This window comes from Tasmannia lanceolata, unplaced genomic scaffold (genome assembly GCF_043159265.1).
Source record: "Tasmannia lanceolata isolate RefF3 unplaced genomic scaffold, GAP_Taslan_0.1 ptg000018l, whole genome shotgun sequence".
NCBI lineage: Eukaryota > Viridiplantae > Streptophyta > Magnoliopsida > Canellales > Winteraceae > Tasmannia > Tasmannia lanceolata.
The window spans coordinates 66,059,445-66,074,692 of record NW_027518695.1 but is presented as its reverse complement, the minus strand read 5'-3'; the positions used below and the strand labels follow the sequence as shown (position 1 = coordinate 66,074,692).

General features: G+C 38.0%; 1 protein-coding gene across 4 annotated transcripts in view; it reads left to right on the top strand.

Moving 5' to 3' along the window:
- Window positions 1-4,944: 4,944 nt before the first annotated feature.
- The window catches only part of LOC143851804 (xanthotoxin 5-hydroxylase CYP82C4-like), a 35,569-nt gene continuing 25,265 nt past the window's right edge, over window positions 4,945-15,248 (top strand). For 3 of the 4 annotated variants that reach the window (XM_077361287.1, XM_077361288.1, XM_077361291.1), the window contains exon 1: window positions 4,945-6,070. In XM_077361287.1, coding sequence (XP_077217402.1) covers window positions 5,132-6,070 — 939 coding nt within the window. In that variant the 5' untranslated portion in view covers window positions 4,945-5,131. The remainder of the gene's footprint in view (window positions 6,071-15,248) is intronic. The other variant, XM_077361289.1, reaches the window with a different exon arrangement.

Sequence of the window (15,248 nt, the reverse complement as noted above, 5' to 3'; positions counted from 1 at the left end):
GGAATGCCGTATTTAAGTTCGTTGAAGAAGATAGTGGAATCCTCAAGGAAAGCAACTTGAGAAGAGTGGAGTAGGTCTTGGTGAAGACCGAACCACTATAAAAATCCTTGTGTTTCTACATATTGTCTCTTCTTCTCTTCTTTTGTGGTAAGCGTTTCAACTCTTGTCTTGAATCTTAATTGTGTTTTTCTAATCAATCTAAAACTAGTGCTAACAAAGTTTTAAAATCCTTAAAATTTGAGAAGCCACCCAATTCACCCCCTCTTGGTTTGCTAAGTGGAATTTCACTTGCTTAATTCCAAATGTAAATGGAGTTAATTTACAAAAGAAAACAAAAATAAGCGATAATTAACCTGATCGGTGTTGTAAGCTGTTTACGGCTGGGAAAGGAACTTGCAACTACTCACGATCAGGTTAACTTGAATTAAACGAAAAATGACTATACAGAAAGTAAAAGTAAAGCAGAGGGGTTTATAATATAAGTTCAGGGGGCAATTTGTGCTCCCGAGATCCTACGATGTCACCACCTCATACTTTACTGTGCAGAAAGCTGTAAATTGCATAAAGTAAAGAGCAAGTCGAAGGGAATAATGTCTCAAGCTCTCGGCCATAGCGGAACAAGTCTCTTTGACACCTCAACCCCGTACCTTACTGTGCAGAAAGCTGTAAAGTGCTGGAATTAGTAAAAGGCATATAGAGGGGCTTGACATCACGAATGATGAAACCCACCATATAAGTTTCGTAAATATACAACAAAAAGTAAATATGGTTAATCTAATTGATATTGTAAGTTACTTGCGGCAGAGCCTGATTTCGCAACTTACTCACGACACAGATTAACTTGAATTAAATGGAAAAGGGGGAGATAAAGGGGCTTGACATCACGGATGATGAAACCCACCGTATCTGTTTTGTAAATATACAACAGAAAGTAAATATGGTTAATCTGATTGATATCGTAAGTTGCTTGCGGCAGAGCCTGATTTCTCAACTTACTCACGACACAGATTAACTCAAATTAAGTGGAAAGGGGCAGATAAAGGGGCTTGACATCATGGATGATGAAACCCACCGTATCTGTTTTGTAAATACACAACAGAAAGTAAATATGGTTAATGTGATTGATATTGTAAGTTGCTTGCGGCAAAGCTTGATTTCGCGACTTACTCACGTCACATATTAACTTAAATTAGATGACAAAGGGGCAGATAAGGGGGCTTGACATCACGGATGATGAAACCCACCGTATCCGTTTTGTAAATACACAACAAAAAAGTAAATGGATTACATTATTTATATTTGTTGGGGTTTATCCTTACCATTTGGGCAGCGTAATCGCACTTGTTTGCAGGGGGAGGCTTCAGAGATTGCAGAAAATTCGGCAGAACCACGGCACTATATTGAGAATAGGGCGTTGGGTTCTCTAAAATTAGGCAGCGCTACCGCGCTTGTGCTGAAAATGGGGGCTTTCGAGACTGCGAAGAATCGGCGGCATAACGGCACTGTATAACAGAATTGTCTCCGAGTTTGTCGAGATTTCAGCAGAACAACAGCGCTACTATGGAAAAGTAGCTCAAAGTTTTGTGAAATTCGGCAGACCAACGGCGTAAACAAGAAAAAAGACGCTCTAAACCTTCAGAAATTCGGCGGAGTGCCGACGTCCGAAAGGAGCTACCTAGTATTTCTCTACTTTCTCTCTTCTGAAGCAAGCTAACCAGGGTTTCTGTCTGATTTTCTATAGGAGTTTGGGGCTTGAAAAAGGAAGAAATATACTGAAAGAAGGTGTATACACCTGAGGGGAGAGAGAGAGAGAGAGAGAGAAGGATAAGGTTAAATTTAGGGTAAAAAATATCTGGTTCGAACCAGAATTCGTCTGGGACGAGTTGAAATTCGTTTGGGACGAATTCTAGGATGACATCCTCCCCATAAAGGTGGATGGTGTCGTCACCATTTCATGCGATAGTTTGTCTCTTCTCTATTTTGTTTTGTAGTGTTTTTCGTTTCTTATCGATAGGCTCGATCGTCCATATGTCTTCTGATTGGACTCCGATTCGTATGCGGTCAGGTTCGTTGGATTCCTTATATTTAGGGCTTTTCAATGAGCCAGAAATCGGGTGCTTTCGGAAGACTGGATGTCCTTTGGATGCCAAAAGAAGGTTTCAGACCTAAATTTAACCTGCCGATTAGGAATGCTGTGTGTAGACGGGCTTACGGTTTATGTCGTAAATGACGGGCGCTGTGTAGACAGGCTTCTGATTTTAAACGGAAAAGGCGTTTGCCGTGTTAAAACGAGCTTTCAGGTGGCGGTGGTTTTTGTCTCTTATCGATACGTTCGATCGTCCATATTTCTTTCAATTGGACTCCGATTTGCACTTGGTTAAATTCATTGGATTCCTTATGTTCAGGGCTTTCCAATCAGCCAGAAATCGAACACTTTTGAGAGAGAGGGTGTCATTTGGGTGCTAAAAAGAGAGTTTCGGACCCTAGGTTAGCCTACCAATTGGGAGTGCCATGTGCAAACGGACTTACCGGTTTATGCCATAAAAGACGGGTGCTGTGTAGACAGGCTTTTGGTTTGCCAAAAAAGAGAGGGTATTGTGTTATAACAAGCTTTCGGTTGTTGAAAACATCGTTAGGTATCCTAAAGAGAGATTGAGAGAAACACGACTGGTGCTCCGTAACTCATCATAAGGTTCTTCCTCGCGTCACCTATCACTAATACATCTTTGACAAAATTGGGTGTCTACAGTCGCCTACCCAATGGAAAAGAGAGAAAGAGAGAGAGAAGAAGAAGAAGAAGGGAGAGGGAAGAGGGAGAAAGGGAGAGAAAACTGCGTTATTTTAGGGTTTATTTCTCTTGGTTTCTTCTTGGAATCTTCTTGTGGCGTTTTCTCTCGGGTTATACTATACGGTCTTGGGTTGAGAAGCAAGTAAAGGGTTGCGAGTTTGTGGGTTTGTGATTAATCCATTGTAATCCTTGTATTATGTTTTTCTCATAATGGAAGATCGTGTTTCTCGCTTGTGGAGTTAACTTAGCCGAACCACGTAAAATTTTGGTGTTCATCTTGTGGCTTGTTTATTGTACTTTATTTTACTTTTCCGTTTAATTGGTGCACGATCGGATTGATTTGCCCGGCGGATTTTCTCAACAACTTCGAATTAATTCAAATAGTGTGAGATACTTCTATGAATTACAGAATTAGGTTTTGTGGTAAGTGCTAGAGAAAATTTATCTCAAATTATTTGAGACACCCCTATTAATTATGTTTTGAAAAGAGGGTTGCTTGCAAAACGGGAATCTCGTTTGGGAGAAAAGACGACAGTCTCTAGTAACAACACGTGGGCAAGAAGACAAAGAAGGGGCCATGCATCCCCACAGAAGCCAAAAATCAACCAAATCCGCGGTCAATTTCACCGCCATCTTTATTTTCTAAACGGGATTTAGGAACAAAAATTCATGCATAAAGCAGGGTATCATCTTACACCTCATCACAGCTTAGGTGGAAAGACTAATTTAAACCTCATGTTTTGATGGATGTGGCACCACCATCTCCACCCAAACCATATGAGGGCCTAAATTTTAACACCTCATTGTAGGGAAATGATAAATTCGCCTCTTTCCATTACTTCGGAAACCCAGCTACAGTGTATCTATGACCGCAACGGGGCTGATGTCCTTCACATTTAAGGAATGAAGTGACCTGTGTTTACGACGTACAATGCAGCTGGGTGTCCCAGAAAAGAGTGCATTTATCATTTCCCCATTGTTATTATGGCTGGGGCTGCCATACTGTAGGTACTTTTTCCACTAAAATTATTTTTAAAAATAAAAACTTTCAAGCTCGACCTCATGTTTTTATGAGCTCGGGTCTACAATTTTGCATCTCGGATTGGGACCCTCAGGTTTTGATGGGGTGGGGCCCACAATTTCTTTCCAATCGTATGCATAAGTTTGGGGCCCACCATTTTGCACCTCATGTTTTGATGGTGTGGGGCCACAATTTTCCATCATGCGTAACAATGCCCGGAATACTAGTATATTATAAAATTAGAAATGAGAGACCTTAAGGAAAGGGATAGAACAAAGTTACTGCCTTAAAAACAAGTCTTCTCTATTGAGGCGCTCATTAGGCAAGAGTAAAACTAAAAGCAAAATGGAGGGAAAGAGAGAATTTTATAATTTTTCATTACATAGGAACTTTTTTTTTATTTTCACGATGCAGGATGTGTTATCTTCATTTCAATGTGATAGGGACATTTTAGTTGTTTTCAAAGAGTACCCTCTCCGCAACAAAAGTCATTTCGGGTAATTTTTTTACACTCTATTTAGGGTACTTTTGTCATCTTTGATGAGATATTTGTACTTTTGGGCAATTGAGGGGGAGAAGGGGGAAGCTACTTACCCCAATGGGAGGGTTACTCGGAAAGAATTCTCCATCTAGAACAATAATCACTCTGTAGAATGTATTACCCCTTATTTACCCTCCACTTGAAAATATCCTAATTGGTTTTATTGGTAGATCTCTGAACACGTATTGAACACGTAGTCATGTGACAAATTTTTGAACTGGAATTGATAAACTTGGAGTCATAAATACACTTCATGGAGCTGTCTCAACGAAGAAAGGGGCGGACATCTCATTTTCCATTTGAATACTGAAACACGTCTTAGCCACTTGCTCCCATCTTTCTCAGCCTTAAAAACACGAAAATGATAGTTAAGTGATTCATTGAATGGAGAAATTATATGACAGTCACATAGTGAAATTATATGATAAATGGGCGTACAAACACGTAAAGGTGGAACGATGGAAGGAGCACCCATGATATTTGATCCAACAGTAACATCTATATGATCTGTGGGTGTACAAGAACTTACATCTATATGACGAGTGGGTGTATAAGGCGTCCTCATCATCCCACCCTTTATATTCAAACATCAAGGTTGGTGCTTCCATCGCACAACCTTTACGTGTCTTTATGCCCAATCATCGTACAGCTTCTCAAATGGGAAATTTATATTTGAACCAGCAGTAGCATCACAAAAAGTGTCTATTAAATAACAAACAAAAGCCCACTTATGTACTTTACATGATCAAAACTCTAAACATTCTCCATTCTTCACTCAGACATGGATTTGCTTATTTCACTGCAAGCTCTTACTGGATTTCTTGTCCTGATTATTTTCTACAATATATGTTTTCGTAGGGCCAAGAGTAGCAAGAGTAAGACGAAGAATCCACCAGAACCAGCAGGTGGATGGCCTGTTATTGGCCACCTCCATCTCCTCCCGGGCTCCAAGCCACTATTCCGAACATTTGCAGCTTTGGCAGATATTTACGGCCCCGTCTTCAGGCTACGCCTTGGCTGGTACCCAACTCTTATTGTGAGCAGTCCAGAATTAGCTAAAGAGTGCTTCACTACCAACGACAAGGCACTTGCTACGCGCCCAAAGAGTGCGGCAGGAAAGTACATGGGCTACAACCATGCCATGTTCGGTACAGCCCCTTACGGGCCCTACTGGCGACAGATGAGGAAGATAGCCACAGTCGAACTGCTATCAAATCGGCGACTTGAGTTGCTTAAGAAAGTCTATGTCACCGAGATCGACTCAATCATAAAAGAGTTGTACCGACTCTGGGCGAAGAATGATCAAAATCCCGTGAAGGTTGATATGAAGCGATGGTTTAATGACTTGATGTTCAACGTAGTGGTCATGATGATCGCCGGAAAACGATATTTCCAATATTCTTTTGAATGCAAAGAAGGTGAGGAGAGGCGATTTCAGCAAGCGATCAATCGATTGATGCATCTTGCTGTGCGCTTTGTAGTTTCAGATGCACTTCCTTTTCTAGAGTGGATGGATTTGGACGGGCACTTGAGCGACATGAAGAAGACTGCTAAGGAATTTGACTCTGTTCTTGTAAGCTGGCTAGAGGAACATCGCCGTGATAAACGTTCTGGCGAAGTGGATGGTGAAAAAGACTTCTTAGACGTCATGCTATCAATTCAAGAGAGTGCCCAGATTCCTGGCTATGATCATGATACAGTCATTAAGGCAACTTCTATGGTAATATTCTATGCAAATCATAACTATGTTTTTCTTGTAGTTTTTTTTTTTCTTTAGGGAAATGGTGTTTCCACTCCCAACAAGCATTTTGTTAGGTAGGGATCTGACATGGTTGTGTGCATTTTCTTGAGGCAATGCCCTTTCCCTCTAACATAGTTATGGATTTCGTTTCGTTTCATTTTGGCAGAAACGATTCGTTTCGTTTTGGATTACTATTTCACCCCATGTTTCGTCCTGATTCGCCCCATTTCGTATGAAATGGGGCATTTAGTTCTCTTTCATCCAAAACACTCACTGTTTACTTATTTTTTCTCTTCTCTTCTTCTTGCCCCATCTTAATTATCTTCTTTTCTTCTTACCTCTTCTAAGAAATGGGTATTTACTTGCAAAGCCATTTGAGTAAATGCCCATTTACTCAAAATTTACATGTAAATAGGGGAATACCACCTATTTGGATTTATTAAAAATAGGTTCAAGACCCAATTCTAAAAAGAAAAGAAGTCAACTTTTCAGTTCGAGTACAGAATAGGTCAATAGAACATTTTCAGTCATTTAGGGCCATGACAAAATCTTAACTTCCAAATAATAGGGTATTTTTCCAATTTAAAAAATTCTACCATATCCAAACATTATTAAATCCCAAAAGTCCAGTAGAAAAAATCTCAAAATTTAGTCTCTAAATAATTTTCGTTTGATCAGTCTCTAAACTTCATTGAAGCTTTACAACCTTGGTTTTATGATGGATTGGGTTGCATAGGATAACCCTATGGTTCCAATTTTTAGCAATTTTTGATATTTTGGATTTTTTTTAAAATTTTAACTACTAAACAAATTTTTTTTGGCCGTAGCATCTTTTTCGAAACAAAAGGCTGAAAACATCGAAACGTTTCGTTCTACTGACCAAAACTAAACGAAGATTGGAACGAAATCGATAACTAAGGTTTTATGTAGGGTACTGATTTTCACTACCATATTTTGATAATGACTTGAACCCCGCCTTGTATTTTCCCTTTTAATCGGCTACTGAGAGCTTTGGGGAAATTTACTGCCTCTTGAGAGCTGTTTAAATAGTAAAAGACGAGGTGAGTTTGTGCAATTATCAAAACATGGTAGTGCAAATATCAATACCCTTTATTTATTTTCAGTTTTCATGTGTGCCTCGGTATTTTGAGCTCTTACCTACCATTCCATTTGTCTTATTCATGGTAAGAAATATCTTCTATTGTATTTGTTGTTCCTGGTGCTGCAGAGTTATTACAACATACATCACACAAGACAAGATACCTCTAGAATCCTCTCTTTGTACCAATGTAGACTGTTTTTATGCTAAATTTAGTAGTAGTTTCCATACTCTTGATGCTAAACTTCAGTGTTTTTATGATAAATTTAGTAATGACCATAGTCTTACTACTCCCCTCAATGACTTCCATCGCAGAGGTTTTCTCATCCATGTTTGCCTTCGATTTCATCTCATACTCACCCTCTTCGCTTCTCTCCACCATTGCTTTCCACCTCCAAAGGTTCCTTTGCTTCCATGTTAAATGTCACTCATTGGGTTCCCAAAGAAAGATCAAATTTGATGGGTCACCAGCCCACGCCGCCTTCTATTTTCTTCGGGCAAAGCTTGTTTGCGAAGGCCAGGGAGGAGAAATAAAAGAAGAAGAGGGAAGAAGAAATAATAGACAAGAGAAAATCAGATGCAAGAAATCTCAATCAATTATATTTCATCAAAAACTAACGTAAAGTCTATAATTTAGCCTACAAATAGGCACTGAAAATAAAATAAAAACTAAAATAACCCTAATAATTAATAAAAGAATAAAATAACCCCAATAATTCCAAATAAATCCTAAAATATCCCTATGAATAATAAAATATCCCTACGAGTTCTATTGGGTAAATATGCCTCTTATTGGGCCTACAATCCACATCATTCTCAATTTCTTGAAAAAAACTCGTCCTTGAGTTCTAGCCTGGCTAGATCATGTAGAAGACCCACAGAAGTAGTAGGAGTCGCAATCGATTGAAGTCTTGATGCCGTATAACGCTTGTGATATTTGAGAAAGTGGTATGGAACATGAGCATAACGATATAGGAGAAATCAACTATGCATAGTAATAAAATTGTGAACCCTTCTTGAGAATCAAAGAAACTGGAAAGATGGCTACGTACTCCTTCTGGAGTGGCATGATGACTTTCGGTAGTACCAATCTATGAACATCCTCTAAAAGGTCAACATCTGCTGGTATCTCATTAGGCTCAGTGAATTCAACAATAAAGTCATTTGCTAGGATTGTATCTGGCTCAGTATTGTTGTCCGGTGTACTAAAATCCTGTGTCTGAATATCCACGACAGGCTCAAAACTGTCGCAATACTCTTGTCCTTATGCGAAAGAGATATCCTTAGCGGAATGTGCCAGCTCTCCATGCTCTAGAAATGCTTCATTAGTCACTATACTCTCCACTTCTATATCTACCATCTCTAACTCTGTATCTGACTAATCAAGGTCTGACATAGGCTTGGGCTCAATATATATAATAGTCTCCCAAATAGTGACAGTTGAATCATCATGCTCATATATGTCGGCTTCATCAACCATGGTAAATGGATTGGCATGTAAATTCTCAATAATGCCCTCTTTTTAGCTGATCGGATAGTCAGCATTATCTCGCTCGAGTAAAGCTCTATCCTTTTTAATAATGCCTGAACTTCGACTTCTTGTGCAAGTCGAGTGACTTCTTCATGTCGAGCAGCTTCTTCTCGTTGAGCAGCTCCTTCATGTATCAATCTTTATTTATACGCTGCTAGCTCATGTATCAATCTCTGATCATACCTATAATAAGTCTCACGTCCATATTTCCTTATAAACACATCACGAACCTCTTCCCATTTAAGGAGTGGAGACTTGTCTGAGTCACAACGTTCTCGCAATGTACTTCCACAGTAATTCGGCTCTTCCACACACTGCTGTTTTGGATAGGTGGATGGTTGTTTGGTGATTATACTCATTGTAATTATGATATGCGTTAACTGTCTTCTTGATCCGTCGTAAACATTCAACCTCAGAATCTTCATTGGAATCATCGTCGCTAAAGAAACATGGAACCTATGGTGCAATAATTGTGAGGAGAATCAACGTCGCATGGCCCAAGATAAAATCTATAGAAATCAGCCTTCAGCTCTGTCTATGATGTTGAAAGGAACATAAGGCTTTTCTCGGATCTTAGATCAGACTCACGAATGACGTAGATCGACTGTCAGACCAAAACCGATTGATGATGAAGGTTGACCGAAGTAGCACTTGTGCTCGTTATTGGGTGCTGTGAGTGGACAGGATATGTACTTCAAGTAGTCAAGAACAACTCTCATGTTGATGTCGTGGTCCAATTCTGAGCGAAAATTACCAGAGTGAAGAGAGAGAAAAGAAGATGGAGAGAGGAGAGAGAAAGACACAAAGAAGAGAGAGAAAAAGATTTTTTCTTTCCCTTTTTGTTCATTTTATTTATTTATTTTTTCTATTTTTTTCCTTTTTTCTTTATTTTTATTTGTTTCCTTTCTCTTTTATTTCCTTTGTGCCTTTTCTATTGCTCTAGGTTACCTATTACATAACTGAGAGGACACACTTCTATTTTATTCTTGTTAAGTGGTCACGTGACCAATTAGTAAAGAAAGGGCGTGGTGTACATCCTTTAATGTAACTGATATAAACAAATTAATAAAGATGGGGCGGGTAACTGTTACTGTGATACAGTGGGTCACCTTTCATTGGTCGTATGGTGGCTCTCCACCAATTCAATAACTCCTAACAAAATAGAAAATCCCTAGATTAGGGAGAGACGTGCGTGGTGCAACGGCGACGGCATGGTGCGTCACTCGGAGTGCGGAAATGGCAATGGTGCGGTAACTAAGATGGTGGTGAGAAAGGATAGTAGAGAGGAAAGGGTGGTGTTGAGAGAGGTTGGTGGTTTTAGGTGAAATAGGGATCTGCAATGGATGGGAAAGGTGGCTGATTTTAAGGGCAACAAAGAGGCTGATTTAGGATATTGATTCCGGAGTCTTCAACCGCGAATGGGTGCTTGGATAATTTATGCTCTAATACCAAGCTGATATAGGCCAGGGAGGAGAAATAGACGAAGACTTTTCTAGTAAAAAAAAAAAATTAAAACATAATTAACTTGAGCCTTAAGATGAACGCAATCTTTTATACAATCTCTAACTAAATATTTCTATATTATAGTAACCAATCCCAAATATTCCCCTAAAATTCAAATTCAACTAACATAAAAAGTAAGAGATAAAAGACTTTGGCTAACATAAAAGGTAACAGAAAACGATTCCCTCCTAGAATTTCTACCTCTCCATGTATTTCCACACATAGGAATGCTTCCTAACTTTTTTCTAAACTCCAACAAATAGCAATGATTCTTAAAACCTCACTAACCTAAACATGCAATTTAAGCTTCGATATGTCCAAGCCAAAGTTAAATTACTAAAATTTCTCTCCCTACGAGCTTTCTCTAATCACAAAATCCTTCAAATCATTAATCATACCATTCAATTCTAGTTTTTAAGAGAATTTCTCTACCATAAAACGACACTCCTAATAACAGTAGTTAATTACAATATGGTAAAAACAAATCGAATAAGCGAGGCTAGTTTGGACATCAACTATTTCAAGCCAAAACTAAATTCTCTCAATTAGGAAAACTCTCCCATTTAGATATTTTCTAAGGAAACTGTAATTAATGATTATTTTTTTACAAAATACTCTTAGTATAATAAACATAACAAGGTGGTTGTGGCACCAATTGAGGAGAAGATGAGAGAGCACCCTTAAGATGGTTTGGGACAGTGGCTCGTGCAAAGTTGATGGAGTAAAAAGAGATAGGGGCAGACCGAAAACAACTTGGGAAGAAATAGTGAGGAAAGACTTGAGGGCTGGGAACATATCAGAGCACATGACCTTGGATAAGATAGAATGGAAGAAAATGATCCATGCAGACGACGAGTAGATCCTTTCACCTTCTTCATGAAAATTTTCTGAAGGATTCATTAGCCGACCCCAACTAGTTTGAGACGAAGCCTTAGTTGAGTTGAGTTGAGAACTTTTAGTATAATAAACAATCCTATTAAAATTCAAATCCTAAAATCCCTTCATATATCTAACATAATTGGGGTAAGAAAAGTCTCCTAAAACTCAGCTTCCTAAACTTTCTAATAATAAACTTTCTAAGCCAATCAAAGGAGGGTAAAAGACTAAATAGTACTACTTTTACCAATAAAATTAATTTCCATTGGAGCGCAACAGGCCTAGGTCGAGATCGCGACTGCCATGATACCATGACTGCAATGGTTCCATGATGGTGAACTTTTTTCTATAAATCTTGGATACTCAAAATTGGACCTAATGACTGTTTATATAGAACACTCAAATTGTTTTATATATATATATATATATATATATATATATATATATATATATATATATATATCGGAAAAGAGTTCTACACGGTCTTGTAGCTAAGCTTATCTACTCGGTCGGGTTAAATACAGTGGGGTTCCACATTGTTTGGATGATCCAAACCATTCATTTGAAAGCCCCTTACCTGGATAGGATGTCCACAAAAAATCAGATTCATAGGATCATCCTAACCCATCCAACAGTGGAAGGGAAAATGGGAAAAAATGGACATAAACATTTTTCCCTCCACTGTTGGATGGGTTAGGATGATCCTATGGATCTGATTTTTTGTGGATACCCTATCTAGGTATGGGACTTTCAAATGAATGGTTTGGATCACCAAAACAATGTGGGCCCCACTATATTTAACCCGACCGAGTAGATAAGCTTAGCTACAAGACCGAGTAGCAACACTTTTCCCTATAGTAAATAACAAACTTTACAAAACAACAACTAAAATCTAATAAATCAGTTTAAAATATCAAAAATTGCATTTGTTTGAAAGAAATATTTCCAAATAATTGGAAATATAAATTAACACAAATATAGGCATCACTTTGATTTCGTGATCCTTGGAAACTTAGGTCACATAATTTATATTGATATGATTGGTACATATTGCTGCCCCATATGACATACATGTTTATAATTTCTACCGATACTTTTTTTTACCAAGGTCTTATCAGATTTCCATTTTCATGCTCTACGCATTCATGTAATTTCTATTGGATTTTTTATTGCCTTAAAGGCACTTGATATTTTGAATCAAAATTTATGTGCTTTAATTTCACAACGTTTCTGTTTGCAAGCTATTATATTTTGTTTACCGTTTTATACTAGTTTGTCCTTTCTCTAATAATTTAATAGCTTTAAATGCTTTATACGTTTTGGACTTTATTTTGCCAACGTTTCCGTGGCTTGAAGAGATAGACGTTGGGGGGTTGAAGACTTGTGGTACATATACACATCCATAGTGCATGCAAGATCAATCTTCTTCTAGCTATTAAAAAAAATACACACATCTCCTCCTTTCTTACTGTTATTCTTTTGAACGTGTGTTTCTACAATTTTTTAGTCTTTAAGGTTTGGGAAGGTTTAGTTCATTTTTGGGCAAATTGGTCGGCACCGTACTCACTAGGTCCGAGCCGGTGAGTGCACACCGTCAAAGACAAAAGATAGTGGTGTTGTATCCTGGAGAAAGGTCACAAGAGAACCCGATTGCATACCAAGCGTAGTGGGGGCGATTATCTATCTTTATTCCGTAACGTGCCTCTACCACTAAACTCATTCTCTTTTCTTTCATATTTCCTTTGATCTTTGCTTACAAATTTGCGGTTTACATTCGGGATCATCAAAGGTAATCCTTTCTTTATTTCATTTCAATTACATATATCTCTTGTTTTGTTGAACTAATCTACTTGACCCCAAGTTTTTATCCAACAATCTTAAGATAGATTATCTTGATTAGTTCAACATGGCCGGTGAAGATTACACTCGTCCCGAAAAGTTTGACGGATTGAACTTAAAGCGTTGGCAACAATGTTTATTCTTTTGGCTTTCAACTCTCAAAGTTGCCTATGTCTTGAGCACACCCAAACCCAATCCCGAAGAACATGAACTCGCTCAATCCGACGTCAAACAAAAATGGGAAAACGATGACTTTTTCGGTCGTGGTTACATACTTAGTGTCATGACCAATTCATTATATGATGTGTATTGTGGAATGAAGACCGCAAAAGAAATGTGGGAAGCTTTAGATAAGAAGTACAAGACCGAGGATGCCGGAGTGAAAAAATATGTAGTTGGAAACTATCTTAGATACGAGATGATGGATGGAAAATCCGTCTTAGGACAAGTTCATGAATTGCAACTTCTATTAAATGAGATCCTAGTAGAAGGAATTAAAATGGATGACTGCTTCCATTCGGTGGCCATTATTGATAAACTTCCACCTTCATGGAATGAATTCGAAAAAAGTCTTAAACATCATAAAGAGGAATTATCATTAGAAGATCTCCTTGTAACACTCCGAATTGAAGAAGAACATAGGAATCATGATGAAAATCGCAAAGAAACGGAAATCCTTTCCAAGGCCAACCTTATTAAGATTAGTGAGAAGAAAACAAATAAAAACCTTGGGTCTCATCAAAACAAGAAGAAGGTGAAGAACCGAACCCACTTCAAAAGTAACAAAAATATAGACAAAAATAAGAAGAAAGAAGGTTGTTTCAATTGCGAAAAACTTGGACACTATGCTAGACAATATCGACATCGAAGAGGGAAAGACACTTCCCAAAATGTCGGAAACTCTCAACCAAAACCAGCTCCTCAGGCCAATATGGTGGAATCCGGAACCATTGTCCATGGAACCAAAGTGAAGAAGCGTATAATCGTAGACTCTGAAGTGAACATGGTGTTCAATGTGAGTGATTGGTGAGTAGACACTGGAGCCACTGTACATGTCTGTTGTGACAGAAGTGCGCTCGTCACCAATCATCAAGTAGATGAAAGCGAAATGCTTTTCACGGGTAACTCCTCAACGGCTAAGGTCATGGGGAAAGGGAAGGTTGATCTCAAACTCACTTTTGGTAGGGTTCTCACACTGCACCAAGTTCTCTATGTTCGAGAAGTCGGGAAGAACTTAATTTCTGGCTACTTATTGAACAAGCACGGTTACAAGCTCGTCTTCGAATCTGATAAGTTTATCCTCACCAAGGGTGGGATGTTTGTGGGAAAGGGTTATGCTTGTGGGGGTTTATTCAAGCTCAATGTATCCATGAATGAAATCAATAAAGTTTCTGAGTTTTCTGCTTATATTGTTGAATCTTATGATATGTGGAATGGTAGATTAGGAAATGTAAATTCACAATGTATCAAAAGGATGATGAGCTTAGGTATGATTCCAAAAGTATCCATTGAACAAGAATTAAAGTGTCAACTATGTGTTCAATCAAAATTTAGCAAAAAACTATTTAAATCAATATAAAGAAATTCAGAAATTCTAGGACTAGTACAGAGTGATGTTTGTGACCTAAAGAACACTATTACTAGAGGAGGAAATAAATACTTTATAACCTTCATTGATAATAAATCAAAATTTGCAATGGTATATCTTCTTAAAACTAAAGATGAAGCTTTAGAAAAATTTATAACCTATAAAACTGAAGTGGAAAATCAATTAAACAAAATGATTAAAATACTTAGATCAGATCGAGGTGGTGAATATACCTCAAATGAATTTTCTGAATAATGTAGAAAATATAAAATTATTCATGAGGTGACGACACCTTATTCTCCATAACAAAATGGAGTTGCAGTGATAAAAAATATGACTCTAATTAACATGGTAAATGCCATGCTAACTAGTTCAGGGCTGCCACTCAACATGTGGGGGGAAGCCTTATTGTCAGCTTGTCATATATTAAACATGATACCCTGTAAAAATGAAAATGAGACTCCATTCGAGTTATGAAAAGGTAGAAAATCAAGTCTTAAATACCTTAAAGTATGGGGTTGTTTAGCTAAAGCGAGCTTACCTCCCCCTAAGAAAACAAAGTTAGGATCTAAAACTGTGGATTGTGTGTTCATATGTTATGTACAAAACAGTGTAGCTTATAGATTTCTAGTGGTGAAATCTTATCATAATTCCATAGATGTAAACACTATATTAGAGTCCAGAGATGCATAATTTTTTTAGGACGTGTTTCGTCTTAAAC